Source organism: Psammomys obesus, unplaced genomic scaffold (assembly GCF_907164565.1).
Source record: "Psammomys obesus unplaced genomic scaffold, mPsaObe1.curated_primary_1811, whole genome shotgun sequence".
Classification (NCBI taxonomy): domain Eukaryota; kingdom Metazoa; phylum Chordata; class Mammalia; order Rodentia; family Muridae; genus Psammomys; species Psammomys obesus.
Window position 1 is genome coordinate 2,321,103 of NW_026590511.1, and position 24,131 is coordinate 2,345,233.

General features: G+C 41.5%; 1 protein-coding gene across 1 annotated transcript in view; it reads right to left on the minus strand.

Annotated features, from left to right (window-relative positions):
- Positions 1–3,035: 3,035 nt before the first annotated feature.
- LOC129677087 (zinc finger protein 709-like) overlaps positions 3,036–24,131 on the minus strand; it is an 85,510-nt gene continuing 64,414 nt past the window's right edge. The window contains exon 5 of the mRNA XM_055607689.1: positions 3,036–4,833. Coding sequence (XP_055463664.1) covers positions 3,362–4,833 — 1,472 coding nt within the window. The 3' untranslated portion in view covers positions 3,036–3,361. The remainder of the gene's footprint in view (positions 4,834–24,131) is intronic.

Sequence of the window (24,131 nt, forward strand, 5' to 3'; positions counted from 1 at the left end):
ACTCATCCATGTGTGTTACCCACACATTTACTGCTTTAATAACTCTTTTATATTCAGTATTCATTTACATTTGCATTTTCATACTCCAAGGTTTTTATCAACTCCTGTCTTGCCTCAGGGTCTGAAAGGGCTTTGTTCACAATTCTGACTAATCTTTGTAAAAAAAAAAAAAAAATCAGTGAAGGCTTCTTCAGAGACTTGTATAATCTTTGTAAACAAGGTGGACATTTACCCAGGTTCAACTTTGTCCTAAGCTCTTAAAGCTGTTAAGTGACTTTATTCTATAGTATGGTCATCAAATTGAATCTCTTCAAGAACAAAACAAAAGCAAAAACAAAAACAGAAAACCCCCTCTAGGACCAAACCATGACTTATCCCAGCAGTATCAGCCACAATAAATTTTTTGCTGGCATCATGAAACAAAGTATCTATTCCTTCTTCCTCAAATTTCCCATTTTGCCTAGTCCCACATCTGGGTGCAGCTCCTAGATGGTACCTGCTGCTTTGTGGGTTCTTTCTTCCACCATTTTCTACTCCTTCTTTTTCCACCCATTCAACCCCCTAACACTAGATATGAGAGAAAAGAAGAAGGAAAAAACAAACAAACAAATCAACAAACAAAAACGATAAAAGGGGGAAAGGGCAACATCATCCTTAAACTACTTTCTGCTGATTAGGAACATCAAGTTCCTTGGGACAGTTTTGATCTTTTCCATCAGAACATCTGATTTCTTCTTTTTCTTCTTGTTTCTTTGTATATGACTCCTTAACAAACTACAACAAACAGCATCCAACCATCAACCCACACCAGCTCTCAGGTTCTAGCATTTACATAGCCTCTGAAAAATCCCCAGAATTACAACCATTGCAGACACTATCTGCCTCTGGCAAGATCACACCTCAGCTAAAATACAAGGGAAACATAGTCAACTGCTGTGAAGCAGCCCCATATCCCTACACCTGGTGTTAAAGTGACAACTTATTCTTAGAATATTCCTGTTTTCTAAGGAAACCAAAATCACACAATTTTGTGTGGAGAGGAGGAGCAGAGGTTGGCAGGAGGGAACTTGGAACCATGTGGAGAAATGAACCGGACCTAGATATGATTGAAAGTAAGTATAATGGGTAAAATCTGAATAATAGGAAACTATGCGGGTTTGGAGATTTAGGATGGAGTAATCATTGCCCAGCATTGTGCTCTAGGTTAATTAAAATAATCCTAGTCTCTGGTGATTTGGGTATACAGCTGTTTAGGAATAACTGCTGCTTAACTAAAAATTAAATCAGTAGTAAATATTAATATCCCAGAATGGGTTTTATTTGCTGTTTTGGGTTTTTCGAGACAGGATCTCTCTACATAGCTATGCCATCCTGGAACTCACTATATGGGCCAAGATGACTTGAAACCTAGAGAAATCCAGCTACTTCTGTCTCCCAAGTGCTGCGATTACAGATGTGCACCACTATAATCAGGTAAAATGTTTTTTTTTTAAAGACCTATCTTTAAATCAGAGAATGAAAGGCTAATATAAGATTTAAATGTGAACCATCATTCTTTTGCTGAAAGAACCACTTCTTGGAATACTACAATGTGTTAACTATGAATGGTTAATAATTTGTGGTCTCAACATTTTGGTTATTTGCTTTCTTAATTTCATCTTTAATATTTATTTGGTTTTTACTAGACAGGGTTTTTTTTGTTTGTTTTAAAGCCTTGGCTGTCCTGGAATTCTCTCTGTAGATCAGGCTGGCTATGAACTCACAGAGATCTGGCTGCCTCTGCTTCCTAAGTTATGGGATTAAAGATGTATGCCAGCACACCCAACATCTTTAATAATTTTTACCTGTGTGTATACACTAGTGCTATGGTGTGCACATGCCAGGTAGAAGACAATTTACAGATGTCTATTCCCTATTTCTTCCAGGTGAGTTCTAAGATCAAACCCAGGCAGTCAAGTTTTTCAGCAAGTGCCTTCAACTGGTGAGAAGAACTCACTTGTTATTTTTCAAAAACATTTATGTATGTGCTGTTATATATATATGTGCATGTCACAGTCCAAGTGTAAAAATAAGGGAAATTTTTGTATAAATAATGTGGGAGATCATCAGTCTTAGTAGCAACCATATTTGCCCACTAAGACAATTCCCTGCCATTCATTTGGGATTTTAAGAAAATATCCAGAACAAGTATATATTCCTCAGGATAAGCTAACATAACTATAAAATTGTTTTCATTTTCTCAGAAAAGGGGATGAGATGAGAGCCATACTCAAGCTTACAAATAAATGGCTTGGGTTGAGAGCAGAGCATATCTATCTAACCATGCCTTGGCTTATGCTTATGCCTGGAAGTTTCTAGCGTTTCTACAATCTAATCTTCTGAGAGCCCATTCCTTGAAGTTTTCAGCTTCCAGCCTCCCAGTTCCTAACCAAGACCTAGAATGTTTTCAGACTTTAAGACTTACTGCTAAATAAATCACCTTTTCCAGTTCTTTCTGAACTCTGGGTGACTGGTTCAACTTTGCTATTCTGGTTCAAAACTCCCCTGTAAGCTGACTGACTCATACTGGCTTCTCTCAACTTTTCAATGTATTGCTCTGCTTGAAAAAAAACTGCCTCTGATTCTATAAACTGAACTGCAGTGAACTCAATCGAATTGCACCAAACTGTACTGTACTGACAGCACAAACTCTACAGTACTCCTGTAACATACTCTCCTCCTCTATACTATGCTATCTCCACAAACTTTCTCTCTCTCCCTGAGGTGCTGTTAAGTAGGTTCTTTCCTGTCTGTTCTTGTAAGAGTTGGGTGTATCCTATTTTTTACTTATTCTGTCAAATCTGTGATTCGTCACTGTCTGCCCCTCAATTAGACATCATTGCTTATGATTAAAGGTATCTCTGTATTCCAGCTGGATCACACAGACCTAGGACTTTGGATGAGATCCCCTTGCCAGAGCAGCAGCTATGCTGATAGATCAAAATTCCTCTACATATAACTAATAAAAATGGCTAACAGTATAAATATCATTTCATTTGAAAATGTTTTATTTCTCAAATTATTGTGCATTCTTTTACCCTTGGATAACAATTTGCATACAATTTGAAAAAACAAAAGACAATGTTTTAATGATGAAATGGTTCTACTAATCTTACATGAGCCCAATGAAATGGCTCAGTGAGAAAAATGTGCTTCGTGTATTTACTGCATTTATTAGATTCATGCATTTCTCTCCAGTAGAAATTCTCTCATGCCTTGGAGGAAATATGTAACAGGCAGAGGCATTATCACATTGATTACATTCTTAGTGTTTTTCTTTGATAGTCTGAAGATTACACTGACATGACAAAGCTTTACCGCATCAATTACATTCATAAGGTTTCTCTCCAGTATGACATTTTTTGTGATTATGAAGACTACTCCAATATGCAAAGGCTTTACCGCATTGGCTACATTCATATGGTTTCTCTCCAGTATGACTTCTTTCATGTATATAAAGATTACTGCGACATGCAAAGGCTTTACTGCACTGAATACATTCATATGGTTTTTCTCCAGTATGAGTTCTTCTGTGTATTTGAAGATAACTATGACTTGCAAAGGGTTTTCCACATTGACTACACTCATAGAGTTTTTTTCCAGTATGATTTCTTTTATGTAGTTGAAGATGGCTGCGGCATGCAAAGGTTTTATCACACTGATTACATTTATGAGGTTTTTCAACAGTATGATGTTTTTCATGATTTCGAAGACTACTACGACTTGCAAAGGTTTTACCACATTGATTACACTCATAAGGTCTCTCTCCACTATGACTTCTTTCATGTATCAGAAGATTACTGTGACGTGCAAAGGCTCTACCACACTGAGTACATCTATAAGGTTTCTCTCCAGTGTGAGTTCTTTCATGAATTTTAAGACTACTGCGAAGCAGAAATGCTTTTCCACACTGATTACATTTATAGGGCTTCTCTCCAGTATGACTTCTTTCATGTATATGAAGCTGACTGCGACATGAAAAGGCTTTACCACATTGAGTACATTCATATGGTTTCTCTCCAGTATGAGTTCTTTCATGTATATAAAGATTACTGTGATATGCAAAGGCTTTACCACACACACTACACTCATACGATTTCTCAAGAGTATGATGTTCTTCATGATTTCGAAGACTTCTACGACGTGCAAAGGCTTTGCCACACTGATTACATATATAGGGTTTCTCTCCAGTATGAATTATTTCATGCCTGTGAAGATCACTGTTATATGCAAAGGCTTTACCACAGTGATTACATTCATAAGGTTTCTCTCCAGTATGACTTCTTTCATGCATTTGAAGACTACTGCGACGTGCAAAGACTTTACCACACTGATTACATCCATAAGGTTTCTCTCCAGTGTGAGTTCTTTCATGTATTTGAAGATGACTGCGACATGCAAATGCTTTTCCACATTCATTACAATCGTAAGGTTTCTCTCCTGTATGAGTTCTTTTGTGTATTTGAAGATTACTGCGACATGCAAATGCTTTACCACATTCACTGCAATCATAGGGTTTCTCTCCTGTATGAGTTCTTTTGTGTATTTGAAGAGAAATGCGACTTGCAAAGGCTTTACCACAGAAATTACATTCATAGGGTTTTTCCCTAGTATGATTTTTTTCATGTTTTCGAAGAGTACTGAAATGTGCAAAGGCTTTACTGCATTGATTACATTCATAGGGTTTCTCTCCCGTATGAATTCTTTTATGTATTTGAAGATTACCATGACTTGCAAATGCTTTACCACATTCATTGCAATCATAGGGTTTCTCTCCTGTATGAGTTCTTTTATGTATTTGAAGAGAACTGTGACTTGCAAAGGCTTTATCACAGTGATTACATTTACATGGTTTTTCTCTAGTATGGTAATTTTCATGTTTTCGAAGACTACTGAGGTTTGAAAAAACTTTACTGCATTGATTACATTCATACAGTTTCTCTTCAGTAGGGATTCGTTCACATATTTTAAGAAAACTGTTATTTTCAAAGGTACAATGCTTTTTTCCATATCCCTTACGGTCACAATGCTTGTACCTAGAGTGACAGACATTATACCTATTAAAGGAGAAATAACAAACAAAAGATTTTCACACTTCAGTCACAAAGGTTAACTTTTTTGTTCCCATGCATATGTGCTATAGGAATTAAAATTTCTCCACAACAACCCAGTTGCCTCCCATAAACTGTTCCTCTCACTGAACTATAGAAAGTCATTATAAGTATATGAGTAAACACTAGCTTGTAAAAAGTCTGAAAATATACTGAGCCCTAATAAATGTGTATGCCTTTCATAACTGAATGCTATGAAACTAAATGGACTGACAAGTTCTACAACATGGCTCTCTCGAGGCTATGGTTAAAATAGTGTCATCTGTTAAACTAGTGTTTTCTTTTGTTTTTCAGAGGAATACCTTACAAGCATAGGTCAGCTACCTGAAATGGAAGTGCATGCTCTTGTAAGAATTTAATAATCATCAGTATACATAAAACTGTGCTTATTTACACTGTTCCTTTTCTTTAACACTTCAGGGCACATTAAAATGTCTTCAGTGATGCATTTGTATCAGCTTGCTCATACAATTTACCTTCCATGTCTTCTTCTAGCATTTTGGAAATGTTCTTGAATATTCTGGTCTTCCAATTTGTGGCCTAAAATATAGTACCAGAAAATTGACGATATATTATTAGGTATCGGAAATTTTAAGTTAGTATCTCTGGTAAATCTGAGAACCACATCTGATTATTCACCATATTCTTCCTCTTTCACAACAGAAGTCACAGAAGTGAACCAATAAACAAAAAATGATGTCCCCTTGTTTAGAAAGTGATAGACAACTAACATTCTTACTTATAGCAGCGAGGTTCCAGTAGGTTTCCAGCATCACATCTTTGTAGAGACTCTTCTGGGAAAGATCCAGCAAAGCCCATTCTTCACGAGTGAAGTTTACATGTACATCTTCATAGGTCACCACAGCCTAAAATATCCCATACATATATGTAATAGAAATGGTGAGACTTACTGAATTGTAAATGTACATTTCATTGAGAATATATCTACATAATTCTGAATAAATGTGCTCCACATGGGAACTGGAGAGATGGCTCAGAGATTAAGAGCACTGGCTGCTCTTCCAGAAGTCCTGAGTTCAATTCCCAGTAACCAAAAAAGAAAAGAAAAGAAAAGAAAAGAAAAATGTGCTCCACACATTTATTCCATATCATAGAATTTCAAGTGCAGTCGCCAAGTCATTTTAGTGGGAAACAGAAAAGGAGAATCATAGCTCTCATTTTCAGGCCCATTGAACTCCATATGGCATTGCAAGAGAAATGAAAACTCACGGATAATACAGAGAGAGACTCAAACAGATCAACCCTATTGAGCATATATTAGCAAAATTATATCAAAATCCCTAACTTCAAAATAGGATGGACAAGATGGATGTCCTGATACACACGTTTAATCCAGACCTAAGGAGACAGGGAAGTGAATTATTGTGGTTTCTAGCCCAGGCTAGTTAGTCTATGTAGTGATTTCCATGACAGAGCTATATCATGAGATCCTGTCTCAATAAAAAAACAAAAATAAAAACAAAACCAGAGAAAGGATAGAAAGCACTCAGAGGCTCACTTGAAATTCCCCCCAAAGAGTTAAACATTCACTCCAGTTCAATATAGTCTATCCAAAACTGCAGTGACTCAGTTTTTAAACCATAAAAGCAGTATGATATTCCTTCAAAGGAATGCATTTTAATAACTTACTGACAGATAAAAGTTATCAAAAATATTAGCAAATAAATGTTGATGCAAAAATCAAAACTAAAAACCAAAATAAAATATGAAGATGGGTCAACAGTTAATAGCACATGTTCTATGTGCAAAGGACCTGGATCAATCTCCAACACTCATTTGGAGGTTCCCAACCATTCATAACTCCAGGTTAAGAGAATCTAATATTCTCTTCTGACTTCAGTGAACACCAGGCACACAAGTGGTACACAACCATAAGTACAAATATGTGTGGATATATGTATATATATATATATATATATATATATATATATATATATATATATATACACGTATGCAAAAGACCCATGAACATTTTTTAAAATAAAAAAACATACACAAAGTTAGAGAGAATGTTAAAGATCTGCAATCCAATGAATCTGAAGACTCATTATTTATGTCATAAATGCATGCCATCCTAGTGAAAAACTTAATATCCTCTCATAAAGTTCAAAAGTCAAGATGTGAGTAAAGCAAAGCATAAGAGTAAATGCTTGGTATGTAAAAAAAAAAATCTCATACAATCAGCCAAAAATATAAAAATATAAAATGTAAGGCCAGAAACACAGCATAGCAAGGAAAAACAATTGCTTCTGTTTTATTTTATGTTTTTAGTGATAGAGTCTGTAATGGTGGTGATGGTGTGGCTGCATTAGAAGGGAGTAGGCTGCTCAGTTTGAACCAGAAAACATACAAAGAAAGTGTGGCGAGTGAATAAACACTGAAAGCCCATACCCAGAGACTAACTTTCTCCAGAAGGGATCCTTCTGAGGGTTCCATAAGCACCAAAATGTAAGCCACAAACAGGAGACAAATTGAGAGATTTTCCATTCAGCTCACCCCATTTCAACACTGGTACGATAGGCTCCCAGTCAACCCATAATGCAAAATGTATTTAGTCTAACTTCTTAGATCCCCGTATTATATAACAATCCCAACACTGTAACAAAGTTTCCTCTGACACTCAATGATTGTGACATTCTCTAAAATAAAAAAAAAAATTATCTTCCCAACACCAATGGCATATAATACATATTTCTTTCCAAAAAAGTAAGAAAAGATTAGACTAAACAAGACAAACCCTGCTGGGCAAAAGCCAAGTCTTTCAGCTGTGTCAGACACCTGGGATTTCATTTTTAAAGGGCTGACATGCTCTTTTTCTCTGCATCTCATCTTTGCTCATGGTTTCATAAAACAGGGTAAATGCCATGATTTATTGGCTACTGTAACCACATGGCATAAACCAAATGGCAACACCTGTAACCTTCCTGGTGTTACTGAGCCCTAAGAGGATTACTCCATTAATACCAAGGAGACATCAGACTTTCATGCTGTGTTTGCTTTGATTTATTCTTGACACACTGCTTTACCTGATGTGTTCACTGGCTTCCCTAGCCTATGAGTAATTCTCTTAGCCATGTGTGTCAAACCAATAGTCAGGTATCAAAGACAGCTCCTAATGTTCCACGATGCTTAGACTGCAAAGAGTCACATGCATTTGTATCAGCCTAGAGAGCTAACCTTGGGAAAGCAACATCCCAAGGAAACAAAAGAACAGATTGCTGTGTGCTAGACAAGGGGCTGCCAGTGGACAGCTATGCAGCCAAGCTGGATAGAGGCCAAGCTGGATCTTAATGCTTCACCTGATGGCCCTGACCCCACTGCTAATCTCCATGCCTGTCTCACATGCACTACCTAGAGGAATGTCACATAGCCCTTAGAAAAATTACAGGCCCTACTCCCTTCCTCACAGTAAAACCTGTTCAGCAACACCCAGGATTCCTCTCTCTGTAAACATGGCATCTCAGTGTCCTATCCCCTCAGCCAATGATGACCTTTGGCCACCCTGGATTTCCCCACTCCTCAAAGTTCTATATATTCGCCACACCTCTGAAAGTTGATCCATCTCCCCACAGCTCATCCCAGAGGTTCATTTCCATCGTGCTCACTGCCTACTCAATCTCTGCCCCCATCCCCTTGTCCTTAGGGACTGGTTCCCATGATCCCCTGGGGCCAGGGAGAGCTGCAAAATCACTGATTTGAGGTCTCTGGCTTCGCTTCTATCTATACTAGGTTCTCAGCAGAAGTACTCTCAGATACCTTGTTGTACTGTGTCATGGAGATACTGCAGCTTTGGATCTGCAGGACTGGCCCCTTTGTGAGCTCCAGCAGTTCATAGATGAAGTACATGTTGGGATGGGCTAACACAGTCCTAGATCTGGGCTGAGTGGTAGAGGAGTTGGTCAGGAGAGCCCACCAGCTCTCCTGTACCAGCACCACCAATGTGAGCTCTCCAGCACTGCCCCAGCTTACTCAGTGCCACAGCCAGCAAGGGCAAAACCAGCTCTCCTGCCTAATCAGGGTCAGCTTAACCAAGTCCCCACCACCAGGGCAAGCTCTACTGCTCTGCTTGGGCAAAGTATGGGAATGGCTCTTCCAAGTGCTGCAGCCAGTGAGGGGCAGGGCCAGTAAAAGGCAGCCTTTGAATATCAATATGGCCCCAATGGGCGGAACAGATCAGGAACATCCAAATGGTCTTTGATTAAATATGGGCTATGGATATCTACACAATCCCCTGCTGCTCCATGGCCTTGGACCCAGACATGGCCTTTGGCAGCAGCACAGGTGAGGACTTTACCATGGTCTCAGATGGCAGTGTATACTACTCACAGTTGGCTGCTCCACTCTACCTTCACATCTCCAGATCCATCTTTCTGCATAGCACACAAACTGTTCTGCTTCTATTTCTGTCACATTTCCCCACCCCATACCTATATATTGTAGTGGCTTAAGCTGCAGGCAGCCAAGTAGTGGGCATGGTCTCTGGATGTCTTCCTCTCCCTGGCTCTGTGTGGTGGCAGGGAGGGCCTCTTGTGTTGGGATCAAACAAGTGAGTCTTATCCTAGGTACTGCCATTTTGTTTTCAGATTCCATTTTGATAAGGTGAAACAAAGTTCAAGCTTCCAGGCTCTAGGGGAGTTGAGGACTTTCCATATGGCTTGCCAATTTCCTCCTTATTCTTGGCACAGACACTGTGGGTTTTGTGGTTTCTGTGCTTATAGTTACTAAGATGAATGTTGAGGGGTGCAGTCAGCTCCTGAGTCTGTGCTGCTGTCCTGGACTGATCAGTTTTTGCTGCCTAATTCAAATAAACATCTTGTTTTGCATGGACTCTGGTGCCTGCTTAGGTTGTTTGGGGTTTTTATTTACAAATGAGGGTATGCTTGTATTTGGGGCATAGATGTTCAGAATTGTGATGTCTTCTTGGTGAAATTTTCCTTTGATGAGTATGAAATGACCTTCCCCATCTCTTTTGATTAATTTTGGTTGAAAATCTGTTTTATTAGATATTAGAATGGATACTCCTGCTTGCTTCTTGGGTCCATTTGCTTCGAAGTCCATCTTCCAGCCCTTTACTCTCAGGTAATGTCTATTTTTGTGACTTAGGTATGTTTCTTGTATGCAAAAGATTGTTGGGTCTTTTGCATACAATCCTTTCCGTTAGTCTGTGTCTTTTTATTGAAGCGTTGAGTCCATAGATATTGAGAGAAACTAATGACCAGTGGCTGTTAGATGCTTTAATTTTGCTGTTGGTTGTGGTAGTGTTTGTGTGCTTGGCTACTTTTCATTTTGTTGAGTATCTTGTTTTCTCCATCTATGAGGGCTGAGAGTTTTGCTGGGTATAGTAGCCTGGGCTGACATCTGTGTTCTCTTAGGGTCTGCATGATCTGTCCAGGTCCTTCTGGCTTTCATAGTCTCTATTGAGAAGTCAGGTGTGATTCTGATGGGTTTGCCATTATATGTTACTTGGCCTTTTTCCCTTGCAGCTTTTAGTATTTTTTCTTTGTTCTGTATACTTACTATTTTGATTATTATGTGGCAGGAGAATTTTCTTTTCTGGTCTAATTTATTGGGTGTTCTGTAGGTCTCTTGTATTCTTATAGGCCTCTCCTTTAAGTTGAGAAAATTTTCTTCTATGATTTTGTTGAAAATACTTTCTGGGCCTTGGAGACGGTAATCTTCTTTTTCCTCTATTCCGATTATTATTAGGTTTTATCTTTTCATGTCTTCGATTTCTTGGATGGTCTGTGTCAGGAATTTTTCAGATTTTCTTTGACAGATACATCAATTTCTTCCATTGTATCTTCCACACCTGAGATTCTTTCTTCCATCTCTTGTAGTCTGTTAGTTATGCTTACCTCTGTAGTTCGGTTTTCTTCCCCAAGTTCTTCCTCTCCATGATTTCCTCCATTTGTATTTTCTTTAATTTTTCCAATTCTATCTTCAGATCTTGAGCCGTTTTGTTGATTTCCTTTACCTGTCTGACTGTATTTTCCTTCAATTCCTTCACCTGTTTGTTTGAACATTCCTCTTGTTTCTTTTATTTCTTTCCGTGATTTATTTCCTCTCCGAAGGCCATAAATTGTTTGGCTGCATCTTCCTGGATTTCTTTACAGATGTCCATAATCTGTTTGACTTTATCTTCTATTTCATTATGCATTTTGTTTCCTCCATTATCCTCTTTATAAGCATAGATGTAAGGTTATCTTTTTGAATTTCACCTATGTTAGGATGTCCAGGGATGCTTGACCCTGGATAACTGGGTTCTAGAGATGCTATATTGCTTTGGCTTTTGTTGGTTGAGCTTTTATGCTGGCCTCTATCCATCAGGCTATCTCAGGTGTTGGCTGTTAGTTTCTGGTGCCTTGTGGAATCCTGGAGTAGGGAGAATCCCCTTGGCAGGAAGATGATTTTTCCTGAAAGAGGCCTCCTCAGCTTTTTGGGTATGGTCATGGAATGGCTGGTGCTTTTCAGTAATTGGCACAGCTCACCTCAGGTGTATGGACCTGAGTGGTAACTGTGGTCTTTGGTAGTCAGGAGGGCTCTCCTCTCACCAGGAGAAGTACTGGAGATAGCTGCCATGCTGCTGGGTTTCTTGTTCTCAATTTAGTGAGCTGCTGCTGCTGCTCTTACACTGTGTTTTCTGGGCACAGCCCTCTTGAAGAACCAGGGAACCTGTAATTTGGTCAGTTTAGCTAGGGATAACTGGTTGCACCTTGGAGCAGTATCTGGGAGCTGATCCCGTGGATCTCAGGCCTCTGTAGGTCTGAGGTTGGAGCTCTGTGCCTTAGTACCCAAGTGGTAATCAGTGTCAGGTGAGCACAGCACTCATGTGTGCTGCAGAAGGATAGAGCCTAGAGCCTACGAAGCTGGGTGTCCTGAGGTGGGATCTGATGTTTCCCCTACCATGGGGTTTCCTCCTGACAGGGAGACCCAGTCTGCGGTGTTTTGGGGTCCACAGTTCTGTCTGGAATGGTGAGTAGAGCACGCAGGTGCAGGCAAGTGGCTTTGCAGGCGACTGGGTGCCTGCAGAAACCCAAGAACTTTTCCTGAGAACTTTTTTTTTTAGGGGGGTGTTGGCTGAGTGCCCTGAGGTTGGATCTGATGTTTCCCTCACCATGGGTTTTCCACCTGATAGGAACCCAGTCTCTAGTGCCCTGGGGCCCACACTTCTGTCTAAAAGGGTGAGTTGGGTATGCAGTCAGGTCTCTCGGCTGGCAGCTGAGAGCCTGTCAGACCCCGGGACCTTTTCCAGGGATTGTCTGGGTGACCTGAGTTTGGTCCCGATAGCTTCCTTCACTGTGGGTTTTTCTCTAGACTGGAAATCCCAGTCTCTGGTGTTATGATGACCACAGTTCAGTCAGGACATGCAGGAGTAAGGCTCTGGGCTGGCAACCAAGCACCTGCTGGGACCTGGGAACTCTTCTGAGTTTTAGCTGGGTGACCTGAATCTGAATGCTTCCCACACCAGGGGGTTTCCTCTCACCTGGGAAACACAATCGCTGGTGTTTTAGGGCCCAGAGTTTGGTCTGTTGGTCACTGTTGTCCTGCTCATCAGACACAGTGTCCTCCTGGCACCACCATCTTAGATCTCTGGGGTTTTCAATCCTAATTTGGTGCACTGTCTGGGACCCAAATGTCTACCTGGGCCACAAAGCTGAACTAGCAGCACCTGGGACTGTTTGTCAGTCATCTTGTCCTCTGGACATAAGCCTGTATTCTGGTTTCTTGTTGTCATCATTTGGGACACAATAAAGGAGAAACTTGACACACTGTGGTTCCAAGAGTCAGAGGTGGATGGAGGCATCTATCCCTCACTGGTTCCCATTGGGGGTACACCTGGCTCTGGTTTGGGCACACCAGTCTATCCATGTCTGTCTTGTGTCTGTTTCATTTAGTTTGATTGTTGTTTTGTTTTTTCATATTCAGAGACATAGGCCAAACTTCATCTGCAGGCTATTCACTCCTTGACTTAGTCTTAACCCATTTCAAGATTTTCAGAGAAAAAAAGTGGCTAAAAATTAATGCCACAGCTAAGATGTTTAAAATTACTATAACAGACAGAGATTCTCAGATCCTAGCAGTGACCCCCAAGGTCTCTAAGAAGACAATGGACACAATGAAAAAAGGACTCCGTCTGAACTGTGGTAACACTAATCATTGAGTGAGAGCACCCAATGCCTTGCTTGCTGCTATGGCCAGCCTGTGCACAAGCAGAACACTGGAGAGTTGATAGCCCTACTTTGCCTAAACAAGGTGAGACTAGTTCCTCCCATGCTCCTCTTCCACAGGAATTGATGAATCAAAAGTCATAAGACTTGGATTCACCTGTCACTCCAGATAACTACAGTCTAAGTTTCTGTACCTGTCTATTCCTGAAAATGGTCTTGGGATTCGTCTCCTTGGTAGCCAGACTTTGGCTACTTTATGGGTTCTTCTTTTCTCCACCTGTCTCTAGCCCTTTTCTTTTATCCTTTCAACCCCCTAACACTAGAAAGGAGAGAAAAAAAAGGATAGAAGAAAAAGGGGTTGGGGCAATGTTATCATTAAACTAGTTCTAACTAAGTTCCTTGGGGAAAGTTTAATCTTCTCATTGATATATCTAATTTCTTGTTGGTGTTGTTCGTTCTTTCCACACAACTACTTAACAAACAACAACAATGGCAATCAACAACCAACAACTCACCCTGCCTCACGCGGACTTAGCATTTATGTACTTCTGAAAAGTCCTCAGAATTCCAAACATCACACAATCACAGAGACTATCTGCTGCAGGCAAAATCACAACCTCACTGGAGCAAGAAGTAAATCATAACTGCTGTGAACAATCTGAAGCAGCCCCATATCCCACACCTTAGATTGAAGCAAAAACATGTTCCCATAATATTTTTTTAAGGAAACCAAAATTCTTACTACACCCCTTCACCAGTCACCAGGAAATATTAGCTTCTGTCCCTTGTCTGTATTTGTCTCAGCAGATTTCCCCTTAACTGACAGACAACATAAAACAAGCACTTGCAGACAGCAAACTGCTGAGCTCTGGACTTGCTGAAAACTGATAGTCCAGCTGATATAACTGTTCCCTGTTCCTTCAGATCAGACACTTCTGAGAAACACCCCATCACCCAACCTTTGACCAGCAATGTTCAAGGTTCCTGGGCCCTGACAACTGATACCCCAATGTAAGGTGGAAGCAGAGAAGACAAAACATCATCACTGCCCCATTAACAGGTTGAAAATACTAAGTCAAAAGTAAATTCCCTTTGGGAAAACTTGGTGGGGACTGGACAGCACTCATTCCCTTTGTCTTTCTCCAAGTTAGGAATATCCTTACCAAGAAGGTCTGACCCCCTACAAAATAATGTCTGGGAGACCCCCTCCCATCTGCCCCAAAATTATATTTGACTTGATTGCTAAAGTATCTAACTTTGCTCTACTCCTGTCAGTGTAGGCATTGCAAAGGATTCAGGATGAACCACAGCCACTGTTCTGTCACTAGCATGACCTAGCACCTGTGAAGCCTCATGACTACTAACCTAGAGTAGTCTGGATCAAACACCATAAAAAAGAGACTCTGACACCCTAGTGGAAAGGTCCCATGTTGTGATACTGACCACTCCCACCTCTGTCAAAGTTGATGGCATTCAATCTTGGGTACATCATACTTACCTAAAGCCTGAAACCCAACACAGATGCTGCACCAAAATAACCATTCAGCAGGATCCCCAAGAACTCTTTATAGAAAAGGCTTATTTCTCAACCCTAATGATACTGTTGCTCTTCCCACACCAAGAAGAGAAACATCTCTGAGGTTATCATAGATCAGATGGAACAAAGTTATTTCTGAAATCCAATAAATTTCAGACACCAAATTTAAAATAGACTTTTGTACCACATGACCTACTAGATGGGGGTTTCCCTACAAGCCCCTCTACTCTGAAACAGATAGTCAAAAATTTGAGTAAGGTACAAAGGGGGGGGGGGTGGAATAAAAAAAAATGAAACCTATCTTAAGAACTGTCATTTTGTTTTCAGACTCCATTTTGATTATAAGGTAAAACTAAGTTCAAGTCCCCAGGTTCTAGGAAAGCTGGGGACTTTCCAGATGTTTGGCCAACTTCCTCCTTATCCTTTTGTTCCTCAAAACATAATGATTGTTCCTAACCATAAAAGAACAAATGATTCTGACTGATGAAAAACTGTAACTGTATCTTGGCCCAAATGCTTGTAGATTTTGTGATTTTTTTTTTTTCTGTTTAAATAGTTACTAAGATGAACATTCGGGGATGCAGTCAGCTCCCCAGTCTGTGCCGCTGTCCCTGACTGGTCAGTTTTTGCTGCCTAATTCAAATAAAGATATTGCTTTGCATGGACTTTTGTGCCTGCTTGGGTTGTTTGGATTTTCAGACCCTAACACTGGCCGTCTTCAAAAATGTATCCAACCCAAAGAGTCCAAAAGAAAGAAAGCTCTGTCCAAAGTTACACACAGCACAGAAACAGAGTCATCCAGTCTCATGGTTGCACTATCACCACAACCAACTAGAGAGACTAATAGATAGGCCAATGATGAGAAGAAAACACAGTGGGACATGTCAAGTCAGTTGTGAGTTTCCACTCTGCATGTTCTACTTTTCACCCTGGGCTAGGATGCAGCTCTGGGAGGAACACAGTGGTAGGTTTTTTCAGAGGAAGAACACATAGGCCTATTGGTACTTTTATTTGTAATAGTTCTAATGATTGATAATGTAAGTCACCATTTCCCAAGGTGCAAAACAGTAACAGCATTTGTGTCACTAGTTTGGCCTCGATTCATGATGCCCAAGAGGCTTGGCTTCTCTTCATGTTCCATTTTCCATTACCTACTTACTCACTTCTTTTTCTCCCATCATTCCACCACTACTCACTTCCTGCCGCACCCTGCCACATGTGTTGTGTACATGTTTCCCAATGGTCCCTATTCCCTTGGGGACATGGGTGCAGGCCAAGGTGTTATTTTGTCTATTGCACCTGCTCTGATGCAGGCAGCCTGACATATGCAAAGTCATCTCTAAATGGGAATGTACCCTGAGTTCTTTCATGCTTGACTTCACAAACATAACAGAGATTGATGGATTATAAATTTGGAGAAGAGTGTCAAGGAAATGTTTAAAGGGAATATTGGAAGTTTATCTATCCCCCAAGGGAGCCCAAACCCTCCCTAACAAGCCCTTAAATGTTTACTGATTTTACTGGTCAGTGGTGGCACACACCTTTAATTCCAGCACCTGGGAGGCAGAGGCAAGCAGATCTCTGTGAGTTTGAAGCCAGCCTGGTCTACAGAGTGAGTTCCAAGACAGCTAAGGCCACACAGAGAAACCCTGTCTTGAAAAAAAAAAAACAGATAGTGGGTGGAGGCTGGTCAAGAGATGGCCTCAGTATATGCCTAACATTCCAATTAAGAAAGGTCATTGTCTCAAGAAACCATCATACAAAGCAGAGACTTGCATTAAATCACACTAATGCAATAGATGAAATAATTACTGTTTGTACTAGGTGATTGATAAAGGATTATTCAATTAACTAATACTAAACATGTACTGCCTACCCACTGCAGTTTCTTATTACAATATAAGCCAGGGAGCCAACATATTAATGAGTATGGAGAAAAATGTTTTTAAATAAAAGAGGGAAGAGCTGGGTGAGGTGGCACATGCCTGTAATCCCAGTACTCAGGGAGGCAGAAGCAGGCGGATGTCTGTGAGTTTGAAGCCAGCCTGTTTTACAAAGTGAGTTCAGGATAGCCAAGGCTAAACAGAGAAACCTTGTCTTGAAAAACCAAAAACAAACAAACAAACAAATCAAAAAGAGGGAAGAAGAGATTTGTCAAAAAAATATGGATCTTTTCCATCAAATACTATTAGGCTCATTTTGGGAAAAAGGAATTCAAATCTTTTATTTAAAAAAAAAAAAATATATATATATATATATATATATATATATATTCCCACCCAGTAAAACCTTTGATTACTCTGATGGGAATTTAACGACTTGGAACAGGAACTCTTTTCTCCTTAGAGCAGTGCCTCTCTTCCCCTTCCTCCTTCATTTCCTATGCAGTATTTCTTTTCAGAATACCCAAATAAATAAGATTGAAGCCAGCCCCTTCCCCAAAGAAAGATGCAATCACCACCTTAGGGGGGAAAAAGTGCAGCCTCTGTCTAGGGTAGAAGCAGAGTCTCTTGATCAAGAGTAAAGTTTGCCTTGTCCAGACACTATGATTGGAGTGGTGGTCTCTTTCTTGGCCACCCTGAAGTTACCTCTAAGGTGCCCAACACACAAAACAACTGTAAGGATAATTTAACACCTGCCTCCTGCCACATAGGCAGCTGCACATGAGGTGCAATCTCATCCTGATCCACCTGCTCAGCACCGTGAATTACTGGGAAAACAATGCAGCTCAGATACTCTGATACACAGCAGCACACTGCGCTCACATGTTGGCCCTGGAGGAGAACCCTGGGGGAACTACCATGCTACTGCTTCTAGGTCTTCCCACTGCATGGACAGCCCAGATATCCTCTGTGGCAAGGAACACCCAGCTACACAGGCCTCACTAGAGCAGCAACTCCCCTACACTGTGATCAAATGACTGGCACAACACAGGTTTTCCCAGCTCTGCCTTCCATCCCATGAGCACACAGAGCCACTATAGTACAAATTTGCATTTATGTAGAAATTCAGTCAGTTTCCAAGAGCACTTCACATTTCTCCTCTGGTGCAGGGTCTCTAGTGTGCACAATTCATTACACAATGTCAACTGCAACCATTCCTTTACTGACCTAGAAAGCCTAGAAGCCAGCCTGAGGTCAAATACAAATAGGAACATCAATTAAAGGAAAAGGGGGCATTGATTTGAAAGAAAGGAAAAGTATATAAAGGGACATAAGAGGAAAAGCATTGAAACAGGCTTTATGGGGACCCAAGGGACTAACAATTTTTGTTGGAACACACCAAGGATAACTCATTCCTTTTGTCTCAGGCTGTACATGATCAGCTAGAAAAACAACAGGCCAGTTAGGCTGGGCCACACCAATTTGTCCAGCTCTTCTGTTCTGGCTGAACTAGTGTAAATACAGCAGTTTCGTTTCCAGAAGGAAATTCACTTATTTATCCATATTTTTGTTTGCTCTGGTCTGTGGACCCTAAAAACAGTATTTATCAGGACATTTACCACCTAAAATTGATTACCAAACTACTATCTGATAATCTCAACTGCTAACAAAATTGATAAACTTTCAAACTTGTTCCTGTCATCTACCTTTTCATTTTCTTTTGTTTTTCTCTGACTACAAGACCTTGAAAATGGACAATGGACTTTGATTCTTACACAGGTCTCTCTGCATTCAAAATTTACCATTAAAAGCCTGGCTCTAATAGGACACTCATTCCCTTGTGTCTTTTTTCTTTTTGCTGACCAGAATACCTATATTCCCAGCACTGGGCAGCAGAGGCAGTTTTAGATGTTCAAAGCAATTTTCAATGACATAGTGCAAGGCAAGCCTGGCATACTATGCTGAATAGTTTTGTGCCAACTTGACATAGGGTGAAGTCATCTGAGAGGAGGTAACCTCAACTCAGAAAATGCATCTGTAAGATTAGGTTGTAGCTAGGTCTCTAAGGCATTTTTTAAATTAGTAATTAATGGGGAAGGTCCAGCTCACTGTAAGCTGTGCCACCCTGGGTTGGTTGTCCTAGCTTCTATAAGAAAGCAGACTGAGCAGACCACAGGGAGCAAGCCAGAAAGCAACACCCCTCCATGGCCTCTGCATCAGCTACTGCCTCCAGGTTCATGCCCTATTTGATCTCCTGTCACAACTTCCATTCATGATGAACAGTGCTGTGGAAGTGTAAGATAAATAAACCCTTTCCTCCCCAACTTGCTAGTTGGTCATGATGTTTCATCATAGCAACAGAAAAACTAAGACACCCACATGACATATTGCTCCATAAATAAATAAATAAATAAATAAATAAATAAATAAATAAATAAATAAATAAATAACCACTTGAGGAAAACTGAATGACGTTCTTAATAACTGAGACGCATTGGAGAGTAAAAGGAAATAGAGATCACTGCAGTGATTTATGTACAAAAATGAGATTTTAAAAGTGATACTGAAGTAATTTCTAGGAGAATGGCCCCCATATTTGAATACCTGATCATCAGGGAGTGACACTGCTTGAGAAGGATTAGGATGCAGCCTTGCTCAAAGAAGTTTGGCCTTAGAGGAAGTATGTGACTGGGGGCATGATTTGAATTTCAAGGGCCTAGGCCAGGCCCTTTGGCTTTCTCTCTTCATGCTGCCTATGGATCTAAATGTAGACCTCTCAGCTACCTCTCTAGCCATGGCAACTCTTATAAACATTTAATTGGAGCTGACTTACAGTTTCAGAAGTTTAGTCCATGATCATCATGGCAGGAAGCATGGCAGCATCCAGGCAGACATGATGCTGAATAAGAAGCTGAGAATTCTACATCTTGATCCCCAAGAAGCTGAAAGGGGAACTGTTGTTTTTAAACAAAATCCTGAACATTTGATTTTACCAATGAAGACTCAGGAGCCAGTTGCTAGGGTGAAAGCCTACTAGCTCAGAGAGGCAGAGAAAGCACCCAGCTGACCTTCCTACTCAGCTAATGTCCTTCTCCATGCTGTCTTAAAAACCCTTCAAACTGAATGTCCCTTCTATTTCCTGTGCATCTATCTGTCCTCCAGTTTTCCTCTCTCTTACTCTCCATGGTTTTTCCCTGTGTTTACTCCCTGTCAAGTGGTTGCTTGTTCCACCTCTTGACGGGTTGGCTTTATTTAGTCCTGTTTACAAAAAGCTCCTAGATTAAAGGTGTGTGCTAGGGCTGAGCCACAACACACCAAAGATAGGTTTTTGTAGTACACAATCTTGCGGTTCATAGTGTGATCAATGATCCTGCAACAAGGCACTGTGTCACAATGGCCAGACTGAACACATATGAGACTTGCCTCCACAGTGACACACTTCATCCAACAAGGCTATACCTACTCCAACAAGACCACACCTCCTAATAGTTCCACTCCCTATGAGGCAAGCATTCAACACATGAGTCTATGAAGGCCATACCTATTCAAACCACCACCTAAGTCAGATGTCAAAACTTGGCTTTTGAAAGAGATTATAAATAACTAAAGAATAGTTAGGTATATTGACTTTAAAACAGGGTAAGTTCTTTCCTGGTAAAGAGAATGCCATTAATAAGAGACTGTGTGACCTGCCCTGGGAAAAGAAATGTTAGCTGCTGAGTGCTGTGTGCTGACAGACAAGCCACAGCCAAATGCCCTGTATCTCAATCCTCTCACCAAACTGAAGTGAGTCAACCAGGTTTGCATTTACCCATATGAGAGAGTTGCCCACCTGGAAATGTCATTGGCGCAGAGTAACCTCCCCAAGTTGTGCACCCGCCTATTTGATTTCCCTTAATTCACATGGTATGAATTAATGCATGCTGGGAAAGTACACAGAAAGTCACTCATCTGACACATCAGAACTCTCTTTGTAACTGAGATCCTACAGCTCACTGACTTAAATTTATACAACTAGTAATTCAGCTACTGCTTAGCCTGTTTACCCCTGCAGTGTACACAATAAACCATACCTTCTATTCTGGTTTCAAGGAAGAAGGCATGCCCCACACACAAATCTTTTTCCTGTTACTGATATGAACAGTATACTCCGTGACTCAAATGGGTATTTTTAGAACTGTGTGGTGATATAGATCTTTAATCTAAGAATTGAGGAGGTTGACTCAGAGTGCAACAAGGCCTATATGCCTACACAGTGGGGTGAAGGCAACCTGAGTCAACATAAGGGACCTTGTCACAAATATATTTTTCTGAAAGCCTGCAGGTGAAGCTGGTCTGAAATTAATGTGTCTTCACAATCTGAAATCACACCACATGCTAAGAGATTATTAAATTAAAATCTCTTTATAATAACAAGCTCTGGCTAACAGACTCTGCTAACTTATGTAACTATACACTGGAGACTTACATATTCCACATACACTGTCAACCTGAGAAATGCTGCTGACTGCCTATGGTGGTTTAAATAGGAATGGTGGTCACAGTTCCTAAGATTTGAATGCTTGGTCATTAGGGAGTGGTGCTGCTTCACAGAGGCTAGGACCTTTGGCCTTGTTAGAGTAGGTGTGGCCTTGTTGGAAAAAGTATGTCACTGGGGGTGGGCTTTGGAGTTTCAAATGCTCAAGCCAGGCTCAATGTGTCTTCCTGCTGCCTGCCAATCTAAATTTAAAACTCTCAGCTACCTCTCCAGCACCATGTCTGCCTGTGTGCGACCATACTCCCCACTGTGATGATAATGGACTGAACCTCTGAAACTGTAAGCCAGCTCTAACTGAGTGATTTTCTTTGTAATAGTTGCCATAGTCATGGTGTCTCTTCACTGCAACAGAACTTTGACTAACACACTGCTCTAATCTCATGGCTTGCTAAGACTGCTTTCTTATGTAACTCAAGATCATCTGCCCAGGGTGGTACCAAAAACAGTGGGATAGGTACTATTATGTCAATCATTAATCAAGAAAATATCCTATACCTTTGCCCACAGACCAGTCTGACTCTAGCTTGTGTGAAGCAGACCAAATCTAACCATCATTCCTAATGAATCATCTCCCAATCTCAAAAGACAGATGCTTAAGAAAACTTCAATTCTCTTACATTCAGGTTTCAGTGTGTGCATGTGTGTGCACACACATATAAAAAGTTTAGGACTGGAGAGGTGGCTCAGCATATAAGACCACTTATTGCTCGTGTCGAAGACCTGGGTTAACAGCACTAACATGGTGCTGCACAAAACTATCCTTAGAACCTGTTGCACGGCATCCGATGGCCTCTTCTGTCTTCTGTGGGCACCAAACACCCAAGAGACAAACACACCTATATGGAAGTAAAACACTCATGCACATGAAAGAAATTTAGTAAATTAACAAAACAGAGCCCTCATGTCTCATATCATCATGGATACAACAGACAGAAATACATAGAAATGTGACAAATATCTGTAGCAAAAAAGTATGCCTTTGTAAAAAATTATGGAACTCCATCAAAGGAGAGAAGTTCCATGACTGTAGACAGGAAGCCTCAATATTATTTCAGTACAGATTTTGAGCTATAGATTTAACAAAATCCCAATATAAAGTCTAATGAGTGCAGAGCAGTCCTGGCCCAGGCCTTTATTCCCAGTACTCAGGAGGGAGAGGAAGGCATATCTCCCTGAGTTCAAGGACAGCAGGGTCTACAGAGAGAGCGAGTCTACAGAGAATTCCTGGAAAGCCAGGGCTACACAGAGAAACCCTATGTAAAATCCCAAAAACTGTAATGATTTATGCTACGAACAACAGAAAACTGATAACTTAAGGTCATCATGAATGAAAACATGACCAATACAAGACTGAATGAACAGCACACACTGACACCATCTGACTTCAATACTTCTCATACACCTGCAATAAAGACTGTGCTGTTTGGGAAAGAATAGAGATCAAAAGAACATGAAAGGACACTTACAGAGAAAAACGCAATTAATATTTTGACACATGAGGCCAGGAAACCCAGTAACTAACACATGTGACTAAACCATCGCGGCATCTACATGCAAAGGTGTTAATAACAGAGACTTTCCACCCGCACAGAATTAACTGCGGACGGATCCGACACCTGAATGTCACGTGCCAAGTGCAGAACTCCTAGAAGACACTGGAGAAACTCGGGTCTGCGAGTTAGCAGACCTGCTTCCCTGACAAGGAAAGCCGCGCCCTGCAGGCTGACGCGAACAGTTTCTAAGCACCAGCTCCACCGCCTCACGCTCTGCGCAAGCGCAGCCAGGGAACGAAGTCATTCCGCTACTCTGCTTCCGCCTGGAACGTCAGGTTTCACCGCCCGTCCCCGCACCCGGGGACGGCGGCCCCGCTCACCATGGCGCGGACTCCGAGCTCGCCCCGCTCGCCTCGGCTCCCGGCAGCGGCTCACAGCGCGGCCCACGCCACCGGGAACCTCCCTCAGACACAGCAGCAGCGGTAGCGCTGCGGAAGTCTCCGCCCTTTCCAAGCAGCAGGTCCACTGGAGGCGCTGATTGGCTAGTGCGGTCTGAGTGACAGGAGCATCTCCCTTAGGGCCCTAAGTGTCTCAGCACAGAGGCTCCCACCCTGCTTCCGCCTCAGGCACGGATCTGTGGGGACTGCGGGGTCGGGCATTGCGGTGGAACTTGCGCCTGGACTGCAGCGTCGTCCCTGCGCTTTTCCTGCCCTCAGCAGGCACTGCCCCTTCGTTCTGGGCACAGGGTCTCTGGCTTACACAGACCGTTGAACAATGTGCAGGGGAGTGAGTCCCCTGCCTCACAGCTAAAAGGGTGCACAGCCCACCCAGGTTAAATTTAAGCCACCTGATTGATATTCGCCGGACATCAGCAATTTCAACAGGGCACACATAGGAGCGCTCACACCTCTCTCAGCTGCACATTGTTAGCCAAATTAACACTTTGATGCCTTCTATAGTGACACTGGCCTATAATGCCAACATTTGGGAGGTGGAGGCAGGAACTCAGATGTGGGGAGAACCGGGGTGGGAGGTGAGAGGGCTGGGAACAAGAAGGGAAACTGGACGAGGGGTGGGGGGAAGGCATCTGTCAAGCTGGAAGCCTGGGACAGGGTAGGCTCCTGGGAAGGTATGGGTGTGACTCTAGCTGAGACTCCTAACAGAGGGGTGGGAGGGATATGAAGACTGAAGTGACCACCTCCTACTCAGGCAGGATTAGTGGAAGGAGGGGAACAACAACCCACCGACGAAGCCTTTGATCAAAAAATTATCTTGCCCACAAAAAGCGCAGGGATAAAAAAGGAACAAATATTGGGGAAAGTCCAACCAATACTTGGCCCAA